The sequence below is a fragment of the Embiotoca jacksoni genome, unplaced genomic scaffold, assembly GCF_022577435.1.
Source record: "Embiotoca jacksoni isolate LCO1_2020_lvr unplaced genomic scaffold, fEmbJac1.0.p SCAF_33, whole genome shotgun sequence".
NCBI classification, from domain to species: Eukaryota; Metazoa; Chordata; class Actinopteri; family Embiotocidae; genus Embiotoca; species Embiotoca jacksoni.
This window is the reverse complement of record NW_027185385.1, coordinates 112928-125000: the sequence shown is the minus strand read 5'-3', so window position 1 is coordinate 125000 and position 12073 is coordinate 112928. Positions and strand designations below refer to the sequence as shown.

The 12073-nt window shown below is 44.2% G+C and overlaps 1 protein-coding gene across 2 annotated transcripts in view; it reads left to right on the top strand.

The window, feature by feature from the left end:
• LOC138207671 (dapper homolog 3-like) overlaps positions 1-7192 on the top strand; it is a 19499-nt gene extending 12307 nt beyond the window's left edge. Inside the window, exon 3 of one of the 2 annotated variants that reach the window (XM_069165066.1) lies at positions 2758-7192. In XM_069165066.1, the coding sequence (XP_069021167.1) occupies positions 2758-4334 (1577 nt within the window). In that variant the 3' untranslated portion in view covers positions 4335-7192. Of the gene's footprint in view, positions 1-2685 lie in introns of both variants that reach the window. The other variant, XM_069165065.1, reaches the window with a different exon arrangement.
• The last annotated feature ends 4881 nt before the right edge of the window (positions 7193-12073 follow it).

The window sequence follows — 12073 nt, the reverse complement described above, 5'->3', positions numbered from 1 at the left end:
TTGTGTTGTGATTCAGCGCTTTATAAATTAAATTGAATTCAAAAAAGTGAATGACGCAGTTGCACTGCGTCATTCACTTTTTATCAAGAAGAGGAATGATCCTTTGTCATTGAAGTCATTAAGAATGCAGTTAGCATTCTCTGACAAACAAACATCAAGCATACAAATGTATCACATGTCCTCCTTGGCTGAGCATCCTTCATCAGTGAACTTTTACCACATCTAAACTCATACGTGTTATTAAAGCAGCGGAAAAACATGTGAGCACACTTGGATTTCCTCCAACAGTGCTGTCTGTTATACCACAGAGCTGCTGGTTAAACATTAACACAATTAAACTACAATTGTGTCTGCTGAGACTGCAAATGGATTCAAATATAGTTTGAATAAACTGGAAGAAAATTAATTGTGCTACACATATATTTACCTGAAAGACCAAATGTTGAAACTGATCATTTTTAAAATTTTTATGAACAATATGTGTAACAAGGCAGGAAGTATAAGACTCAACAGCACAACTCAGAAACACAGCTTTGGTTAACAGATTTCACTGAGAACAGTTCAGAAAAACCACAGGCAACAGTGTCCAGGGAATAATCCAAAAGGCAGCTTCATAAAAATGTTCCAGAAGTCAAAATTAGTAATCAATCCACTCAGGCAGAAGTCAAGGCCAAAGGCAAAGAACTCAGGTCATATACAAACAAACTCACGGATAAGAACCAAGAGGTAAGTACCAAAATAAAACAGGAAATAGAACCAGAGAATTGCAAAATAAGAGAGAAAAAACTTAACGGACAGGATGAGATGTGACATGTGCTCAGTTTGAATTGATGCAAGCAACATTTTTCAAAAAAGTTGTGACGGGGTCAACAAAAGACTGAACAAGTTGTGTAAAGATAAAAAAAAAAAAAAAAACACCTGGTGAAACATCTCACTACTAATGAGGTTACCATGGCAACAGATCAGTAACATGATTGGGTATAAAAAGATGATTTCAGAGAGGCAGAGTCTCTCAGCAGTGAAGATGGGGAGAGGTTCACCACTCTGTGAAAGACTGTGTTGGAAAATAGTTCAACAATCTAAGAATAATGTTCCTCAACGTAAAACTACAAAGAATTAGTGGATTTCATCGTCTACGGTTCATAATATCATTAAAAGATTCTGAGAATCTGGAGAAATCTCTGAACACAGGGGACAAAGCTGGAAACCAATATTGGATGGTGGTGATCTTCGGGCCCTCAGGCAGCACTGCATTAAAAACACACTATTCTGGAGTGGAAATCACTGCATGGGCTCAGGAACACTTGTGAAAACCATCGTCTGTGAACACAGTTCATCGCTGCGTCCACAAATGCAGGTTAAAACTCTCCAAAGAAGAAACCAGATAGAAACATGATCCAGAAACACCGCTGCCTTCTCTGGACCGAGATCATTGAAGATGGACTGAGGTGAAGTGGAAAACTGTGCTGAGGTCTGATGGATCACAATCTGAGATTCTGTTTGGAAATCATGGACGCTGCATCCTCCAGGTTAAAGAGGAGAGGGACCATCCAGCTTGTTATCAGCTCAGTTCTAAAGCCAGCATCTGTGATGGTACAGGGATGCATTAGTGCACATGGCATGGGTAGCTTGAACATCTGGAAGGAAGCATTAATGCTGAATAATATATTCAGGTTTTGGAGCAACATATGCTGCCATCCAGACAACGTCTCTTTCAGGGAAGGTCTTGTTTATTTCAGCAGAACAACGTCCAACCACATTCTGCACGTATTCCAACAGCATGGCTCCGTCGTAGAAGAGTCCGCTGATAAACTGGCCTCCTGCAGTCCAGACCTGTTAATCATTGAAAACATCTGGAGCATCAGGACATGAATACAACAAAGTAGACCCTGAACTGTTGAGCAGTTGAAATCCTCTATCAGGCAAGAATGGGACCACATTTCACTTTCAAAACTCCAGAAACTGGTCTCCTCAGTTCCCAAAGGTTTCCAGAGTGTTGTTAAAAGAAGAGGTGATGTAGCTCAGTGGTGAACATGATCCTGGAACAACTTTATAGAGACCTGTTGCTGACATCAGATTCAAAATGAGCAGATATTTTTTTTATAATACAATACAATTTCTCAGTTTCAACATTTGATTTGTTGTCTTTGGTCTATTTTCAATTAGATATGGGTATACATGTTTTTCAGAGTTTCATAATTTTTTGTTTTCTTCCTTTTAAAAGGTCAAAATCACACAATTAATTATATATGAGGTTGTGTTGTCTTGTTTCTTTTTATGTATAATGGCAATATCATTTTATTGTTTAAATCTTTCCAAATATTGAATATCTTTTAGGTTCATACCATTAACTATCAAACTAACCACTAGTCCCTGGTAGATAGCCATATGAGTGTTTACATTTTGGAAATATAGGACCTGCAGAAATGGTGCTTTTGGCAGACAGAAACCACTTTTAAAGGTTTCATGAATTCAGTAGCAATTTAAAAATGTGTTTTGTGTTGTTGTGCAGAGCACACCCTACTGTGCTTGTTTATTGCAAGCAATACTTCTCATTGGATTTGTGACTGTCTTATTATTACATTAACACCATACTCTATTTTTTTACACTGAAAAATCTTACATTGCTGCATCGTCTTTGTAGGTGTTGGTTGTAATTATAATTGTCTTTGTTCTGTTTGTCAGGAGAGGAGAGGTCCAAGCAGAATGGATCTCCTGAATCACATTCCTACTCAGTGATGTCTCCTTCCCTTTCAGTGATGCCTCCTTCCCTCTCAGTGATCCGTCCTTCCCTCTTAGCTCCTGACAGGACAGAGGAGACAGAGACAGAAGAAACATGTTTGTCAAACCAAACAAGAGAAGCCATGGTTGTTGACGCTTTACGAAAGATGACCAATGTCGACCCCAGTGAGCCAGAATGTCAAAATAGTCAAAAGTTTGAGATGTACATATTTGGGTTGGTCCAACGGCGAGCTGTACCCACACGGCCCTCAAAGCCCCGAACCAGCCTGGCTCATGAAGCCCGGGCTGTTACTGTGGTGAGGCAGAGTAGTCTGTGCCACAAGGATGAGCAAAGTTCAGCAAAGCACACATCAGTTCCAGAGATGCCTTCTCCCTCCCAGTGTTCAGAAGTACCTGCTCCACAGGCTTGCCATAAACTGCATCAGGAGCACTATCTAAAGATCGGGTTCACTGATGAGACACCATCCCCGTATCATCACCATCTCCAGCAGAGTGTCCAACTGGCACATTATCCCAAGCCCAGGCAGGCCTCCATGATGAACACCTCCCGCTCCACCTCATCCTGCAGAGTACTGCCAGCCCACCCAGACTCAAGCACCTGTGAGCCTGATTCACCACAACACTTCCACAACTACCCTTCACCTCCAGCTCTGACGAAGCCTCCACAACCATCCTCTCCTGAAGAGCTGCTGGTCAACGCAGAGTATATTCCAGCCCAGCCCTGCCGAGCCTCCACCCGAGCTTATCCTCATCACCACTCCAACCCACACAAGGGCTCTGCAGTGTTAAAACCCAACCGAAGCACCTACTCTCCAGAGAGTGGCCATCATCAGGAGCAGCAGCCCGCAGCACCTCACATCCAACCATCCAGATCCCGAGGAGGCCCCAAAAAGTGTCGCACAAGTGAAGACAAAAGTAATTCCAGCAGGAAGCCGGGCAAAAAGGCATGCAGGTCTCAGTCAGAAAACAGTCTACAGCGGGTTCCCGAGCGCAAGTACAACACGGTAGAGAGGGACGGTGGAGGAAGTGGGAGCGGTGGAAGGGGAAGCCGGAGCAGTCAATCCAGGACCAAGAAACAGCAACAGGGAAGCAGCAGCTGCCGGCGCTGGCAGTCCACCCTGGAGCTGAGCCAGGATGAGGCTGATCAGCCGCCCATACAGACCTCCTCAGCTCCAAACGAAAGGGACCAGTGTCTCAGGCGCACGCGCAAGTTTCGGCCTACACATGCATCATATGGCTACCCACACCACAACCACAACGACCAGCACGTCCATCATCACCAGCACATGGAGTACCAGCTGGAGAGGGACCCAGTATGTCAGGACTACCCTCATCCAGGTCCGGGGGAGTCCGAATCCAGCATGAGTGAGGCTGACTCTCCGGAGTCTAGCTCTCTGTCCAGTGACTCAGATGAAAGTGGTGGTTTGGTTTGGCCCCAACAGTTACCCCCCCAACTCGGCCTCCCATCACCTCCTGCACCCGGAGCTCCTCTTCAGCCCAAAGCTTTTGTCAAAATAAAGGCCTCACATGCCCTGAAGAAGAAGATCCTGCGTTTCCGCACAGGTTCCCTGAAAGTAATGACCACTGTGTAAAGTGGAGCGTTGGCCAAAGAACCAACATAAGATGCAGCGATTTAGATGATGTGGAAAGATGAACCTCTGAATGTTTGTGTGAGTTGATTGGTTTTTAGACCAACCTCAACAGTGGATGTCACCGATTGTCAACTGAAGCAGTAAATTCCTCGTGCTGCTGTATTTAACCAAGAAACAACCCAAGTGTTTCTTCTTGTAAAGCCGTGCCAGCAGAAAGACAGGAAGTAATGTTGTTATTGATCAAGAAGCTCCCACTGCTGATCAGATACTGTAACATTAGCAGCTGTCGGAAACACGTCCAACATGTTGTGTATCACATCCCTCACTCACTATGTTGGCAGAAACACGGCGTTAGATGACATAAATAGTCACTTAATGGTCATCTGCCCTCTGCTGCCAGTGTTGGTTGTCTCCTGTTGATCGTCAGTAACCTAAAGAAGGGGAGGACACAGTGGCTCTCGATGGGTGTCAGCAACAGCCCAACTGAAAGTCACTTCAGTAGAAAGAGTGTGTTTCTGTCAGCATCAGTTTGATGAAAGACACCAGCAGTGGCTGTCTGCTCCATTTCTGAATGGTCAGCTGCATCCGTTTGTATCGATAATGATGCCGGAGCCTCAGCTTTTCTCCACTGCATCTTTTCAGCCATATATTCTGGTACAAATTGAACTTCATCCTTAACATCCTCTGCATTTAAATTTTTGCTAATTGGAACTTGCAGTAGAAATTAAGTTTATTCAGGAATTTCTGGCTCTATTTACCATCAACAGTGATTGAACCTCCACATAAAACACATTTTTATTTGAATAAACAGTGAAGGAAAATGACCGTCAGCCTTTTAGTCCAAAAACTAACAAATTATACATGAAGTTTTATATTTCTCAGATGACTCGTGCTTTGATTCTCTTATTTGGCCATATTGGCCCCAAAATATCACAACACACACACACACACACACACACACACACACACACACACACACACACACACTGAGGAGATCATCATCCATGCTGATGTTGTCTTTGAGCTCAGTGAATTGTATTTCTACATTTTCATTTTAATCCAGGCACAGATTAATACTCGATATACACACTATCATATTGTGCCTCATTTAAGACTATTTTGTATTCATATTACACCTTATTATCTTTTTTCTGTCTTGTTTGAGTGTGTTTTTAGTCCAATTGACCAAAGTGATGTAACTCCACAAATCCTATGTTCCAACCTGAAGAACTCCACTTGTCGTTAGTTAATGATGATCGTTGCCATGACCACCAGTAGAGGAGTTTAACAGAGGAATAATGAGACATGAACACTACAGAGCTTCAAATGCTGCTTTTATAAGACAGCTGCATTTACACTTCACAGTACGCTGGTACGATTAATCTCTGAAGAACTTGTGAGTTTGACCAGTTGGACACATGAAGAGGTAGCAGCAATACACCAACAAGAAAACAGAAGAAGACTTTGGCCAATCATAGTGACAGATTTTCCTGCGGAATATTTAGACCGTGGAGTAGGTGTAAATGTTTACTAAGCAGCTCTCTCTGGTCCTGTTCACACCTGGCAGGTAAATTCATCCTGGTGAATCATCACAATTGGACAGTTCTACGTTCAGGTGGGAGAACACCAACACACACCGAGATCAGACCCGCTCAGACCACATCACGGAGATCCGGCCTGCACACGGCACCATCCTTCTAACAGTGTGTACAGGATGTATTGTGGACCACCCACTGATGGACTGAAGGACTGAAGGACTGAAGGACTGACGGGCTGAAGGACTGAAGGGCTGAAGGACTGAAGGACTGACGGGCTGAAGGGCTGAAGGACTGACGAGCTGAAGGGCTGAAGGACTGACGGGCTGAAGGGCTGAAGGACTGACGAACTGAAGGACTGAAGGACTGACGGGCTGAAGGGCTGAAGGACTGATGAGCTGAAGGGCTGAAGGACTGACGGGCTGAAGGGCTGAAGGACTGACGAACTGAAGGACTGAAGGACTGACGGGCTGAAGGACTGAAGGACTGACGGGCTGAAGGGCTGAAGAACTGACGAACTGAAGGACTGAAGGACTGACGGGCTGAAGAACTGATGAACTGAAGGACTGACGGGCTGAAGGGCTGAAGGACTGAAGGACTGACGGGCTGAAGGGCTGAAGAACTGACGAACTGAAGGACTGAAGGACCGACGGGCTGAAGGGCTGAAGGACTGACGGGCTGAAGGACTGAAGGACTGACGAACTGAAGGACTGAAGGGCTGACGAGCTGAAGGACTGACGAACTGAAGGGCTGAAGGACTGACGGACCTCCTGAAGTGGTGTCCTCTGTAAACCAACATTGTACCAAAAAATAAACTGATGGTTGTAGAACAGCTCATCAAAGTTCAGATTAGAAACGAGCACACGAGCAATGGAAGGAGTTTCACCACAAAGAGGAGACCATCTTAGAAAATGAAGTTGTTTCTGCTCGACGTGATCTGCAGGTCTGATGCCAGCGGTGGACTCGCACCTCGTGTTGTTGAAGTTTATCATCTTTTGGAGACCGTCACGTTTGTTTGTTCAAATGTGTGAAAAAGTCGTTAGATTGAGATGTGCTGATCTTCCTGATCATATTCTGAATATGAACCACTTTGGCTGTGATGCAGCTTTCTGTTTGATGATGTTCAGCTCTTTACAAACACCTGAAGGATTGTGTAAGTTGGAAGTAGGTGGTCATAATAAGGTGTTTTTCACACAAATACAATCAAAGACTGTATTTAACATTACGTAACTTTGACCCTACGACAGTATTATTATATCATATGCACTCGTCTTATGAGCTTCTTCCTGTAAGAAACGTTTGACAAATTGCAGTGAATAAAAAGTATTTTAAATATACTAAAGCAGTTTTGTTTTTTGTTTTTAATTCTTGGTAACTTTGTTGCATCAAACTGTTTTTTAATACTATTAATATATGTTAATATCATTTATGAATATCATGATGAAGGTTTCTTAAGCGCATCAAGCTGAGTGTTACTAAAGGACTGAGTGTGAGAGTGAGTGTGTGTGTGTGTGTGTGTGTGTGTGTGTGTGTGTGTGTGTGAGAGTGTGTGATTGAGTGAGTGTGTGTGAAAGTGAGTGAGTGTGTGAGTGAGTGAGTGTGAGGTGTGATACTAAAGGTACTAAAGGTGCTAATGGTACTAATGGTACTAATCTAAAGTTAAGTATATATCTACCGGTAGAGTGTTACTATTAATAAACAGTGAAAACAAGATGAACCTGAGTGTTACTAAAGGACTGAGTGTGAGAGTGAGTGAGTGTGTGTGTGTGTGTGTGTGTGTGTGTGTGTGTGTGTGTGTGTGTGTGTGTGTGTGTGTGTGAGAGAGTGTGTGATTGAGTGAGTGTGTGTGAAAGTGAGAGTGTGTGAGTGAGTGAGTGTGAGGTGTGATACTAAAGGTACTAAAGGTGCTAATGGTACTAATGGTACTAATCTAAAGTTAAGTATATATCTACCGGTAGAGTGTTACTATTAATAAACAGTGAAAACAAGATGAACCTGAGTGTTACTAAAGGACTGAGTGTGAGAGTGTGTGTGTGTGTGCGTGTGTGTGTGTGTGTGTGTGTGTGTGTGTGTGTGTGTGTGTGTGTGAGTGAGTGTGAAAGTGAGTGAGTGTGAGTGAGTGAGTGTGAGAGTGTGAGGTGTGATACTAAAGGTACTAAAGGTGCTAATGGTACTAATGGTACTAATCTAAAGTTAAGTATATATCTAACGGTAAAGTGTTACTATTAATAAACAGTGAAAACAAGACGAACCTGTTTCTGTCTGTTAAAATAGCTCCTAAACCGTTTTACTGAGGCTGAAATCTATGTTTATACAACATAACACGCACACACACACACACACACACACACACACACACACACACAGTCTGTACTCATACATCACTCTCAGTACTCAGTGGGGGAGGATCTGATCCATCGGATGTGTTTCAGAAGCGATTTCTACGGCTGGCTGTCTGATGACAAAAATATCAGTTTATTAAAGGGTGATGGAGGGATGGAGACAGACGGAGGACAGGAAAAGAGAGGAGGAGGCGCGAAGGAGGAGGAGGAAGAGGAAGAGTAGGAAGAAGGACAGGAGGAGGGGGAGGAGCAGTTCATATGAAGGAAAAGAGTGAAACCTCTCCAGCTCCTCACATAAGTTCAGTTTAACTTCATGTTCTCAGTGTTTCACTCTCAGACCCTTCATCCTCCATCTGTTAGTGGTTAGAGGAGCAGGATCCCTTCAGGGCCAGGAACTCTGGGTATTTCCTGATTTACTAGGGGGTGGTGAGGGGGGCGAGGAAGAGGAGAAGGAGGGGGAGGAAGAGGAGGACAGAGAGACACAGATCCTGCAGAGGAAAACCACACTGAGAGAAAAAAACAGAAACGGGAGGTGTGTGTGTGTGTGTGTGTGTGTGTGTGTGTGTGTGTGTGTGTGTGTGTGTGTGTGTGTGTGTGCGTGTGTGTGTGTGTGTGTGTGTGTGTTGGTGCGAGAGGGAGGGTGGGGGGAAAGAGAAGGGGGGTTACATCTGGCTTTGATTGTCCAACACAGTGGTGGTGAGAGAGGAGACAGAGGGGCTTTTATTTTGAAGGAGTCAGACTCATTGACCTACTTTCACTCTGACTTCATTCACTTTTTACACGTGGAACTAACAATGTTCAGTTCTGTCCTCCTGATGTCTTTAATCCTCCTTATGTCTTTAGTCCTCCTGATGTCTTTAGTCCTCCTGATGTCTTTAGTCCTCCTTATGTCTTCATTCCTCCTGATGTCTCTTTCCTCCTGATGTCTTTAATCCTCCTTGTGTCTTTAGTCCTCCTGATGTCTTTAGTCCTCCTGATGTCTTTAGTCCTCCTTATGTCTTTAGTTCTCCTGATGTCTTTAGTCCTCCTTATATCTTTAGTCCTCCCAATGTTTCTTTCCTCCTGATGTCTCTTTCCTCCTGATGTCTTTAGTCCTCCTGATGTCTTTAGTCCTCCTTATGTCTTTAGTCCTCCTTATGTCTTTAGTCCTCCTGATGTCTCTGTCCTCCTGATGCCTTTAGACCTCCTGATGTTTCTGTCCTCCTGATGTCTTTAGTCCTCCTAATGTCTTTAATCCTCCTGATGTCTTTAGTCCTCCTGATGTCTCTTTCCTCCTGATGTCTTTAGTCCTTCTGATGTCTTTAGTCACCCTGATGTCTCTGTCCTCTTAATGTCTCTGTCATCCCAATGTATTTAGTCCTCCTGATGTTTCTTTCCTCCTGATGTCTTTAGTCCTCCTAATTTCTCTGTCCTCCTGATGTTTCTGTCCCCCTGATGCCTTTAGTTATCCTGATGTCTTTAGTCCTCCTAATGTCTCTGTCCTCCCAATGTCTTTAGTCCTCCCGATGTTTCTTTCCACCTGATGTCTTTAGTCGTCCAGATATCTTTGGTCCTCCTGATGTTTCTTTCCACCTGATGTCTTTAGTCCTCCTGATGTCTTTAGACCTCCTGATGTCACTGTCCTCCTGATGTCTTTAGTCCTCCTGATGTTTCTGTCCTCCCGATGTCTTTAGTCCTCCTGATTTTTCTGTCCTCCTGATGTCTTTAGTCCCCCTGATGTCTCTGTCTGCCAAGATCCCTGTTTAACCCTGTGTGTTAACTTTTTGTTCCCCCAGATCTCCTTTCCTTATGTGTCCTGTCATTCCCCTGTTTGTTGTTGTTCGCCATGTGCTTCATCTTTTCTTCTGTGTCCTCCTCTGCCCACCTCCAGACACCTCCCATGGCCGCGCCCCTGATCAGCCTGCAAAACTGCGGATAGTCCAGCTGATTAGCACCTGCAGGTTGACACACTGGTTCCTAATTCCACTAATCACCTTCCGACACTATATCAACCCTGGTCCTTCAGTCCTGGGTTGTCGGTCCATACCGTCTGCTTCGTCCACTCACCCACAACCTGTCGCCAGTGCTACCAGCCATCTGTCCTGTCCTGCCCTGCTGTGGACTACCTCGATCCTGCCTGCTACCCTGTATGGGACCTCGGGAAACCACACACTCTATCGTGCCTGCTAGCCTGCCTCAGACTCATCCTCCACCAGTAAATAAAGACTGTTCTGTACCTGAACTCAATTTTGTCTCTGCATTTGTGTCCAGTCCTGCCGCATCACATAACAGAATGGACTGACCAAGTATGGACCCAGTGGCCACAGACTCGCGTCTTAAGACCATTACTCTGTTCCAGTATCTGACCAACCAGGCCCGCCAGAGCTTACTGGGCCCAGATGAACCTCCTCCTCCTCGCTGTTTTGAACCCCAGCGAGATGTCTGACGTTATGGTGAGCGTATTACATCACTTCCTGTATACAAACATTGTGACTAGTGTTACTTCTCTCTGCTATTTCAGCTTCTTTTCCTGAATTAAACGTCTCTTAACTCTCTCCACACTTCTAATCTCAAGTTAAAACTCACGTTTGCTCTTCTTGAGCAATTCTACTGTTAAATCTTTGACCAACGTTCACTAACTTGGTGTTTTGGTGCTGCTAGCTTAGCAGTTAGCAATGTCTTCCCTCTCTCCCTCCACTTGTTTTTCCTGCTCGGTGTGACATGTTTAGTTACGACCGTTTCTCCCTTAATGATAATGCTACCTGTAATACATGTAGTGTAGTTAGGCCTCTGGAGGCCAGGGTCATAGAATTAGAATCACTGCTGTGGATCATGCTAAACAACCAGCTAGCTGTAGGACCTTCTCAGGGAGGGGGTGTACAGCTGTCCAGGGCTGCAGGATTAGTTAGCCGGTCCCCCGCAGCACCCGAACAGCCTGGAACGCAGGGCGGCTTTGGGTGGTGCAGCTCTTCTTTCTAGAAACATGGCCATGTCTCTTAACAGCCCTAAAACCTGACATCCAGGGTTGAGGCCAGGACGCAGAGCTGCAGTCTTACAGCTCCTCTGCAGCTTCTTTAGAGCTGTCACTCACCCAAAACCTTCAACATCCTGTAGAGGTTGTGTCTGTACCCAGACCACCTACATTTAAAAAACTCAAGGAAAGATCTGTCAATAAAAATGTAATAAAAATCGATCCTACCAAATTAATGGATCAAAAGAATGTGACAATTAAAAGTGAACTATTAAATATGAGATCTCTCTGGTCTAAATCACTGTTAGTAAATGACTTGATAACTGATCATCAGATTGATTTACTCTGTCTCACAGAGACCTGGCTGCAACAGGAAGAATATGTTAGTATTAATAAAGCAACTCCTCCCAGTCATATTCATTATCATATTCCTAGAGATCCAGGAGGAGGAGGAGGAGGAGGAAGAGGAGGAGGAGTGCCAGCAATCTTCCACTCAAGTTTATCAATTAATCCAAAGCCTAAACTTAGTTATAAATCATTTGAGAGTCTGACTCTTAGTCTCTCACCCAAACTGGAAAGCACAGAAACGGATTGTATTGTTGTTGTTTATCTCCCACCTGGTCCTTATTCAGAGTTTCTAACTGAATTCTGACTTTTTGTCAGGTTTAGTGCTGAGTTCAGATAAAGTGATGATAGTGGGAGACTTTAACATTCATGTTGACGTGGACAACGACAGCCTCAGTTCTACTTTCAGCTCATTATTAGATTCTATAGGCTTTTATCAGAATGTAAATAAACCCTGTCACCGTGGTAACCGCACCCTCCATCTGGTTCTGTCGTATGGGATGGAAACTGAAAATGTAATAGTATTTCCTCAAAACCCTGTTTTGTCGGACCACTTCTTATTAACAT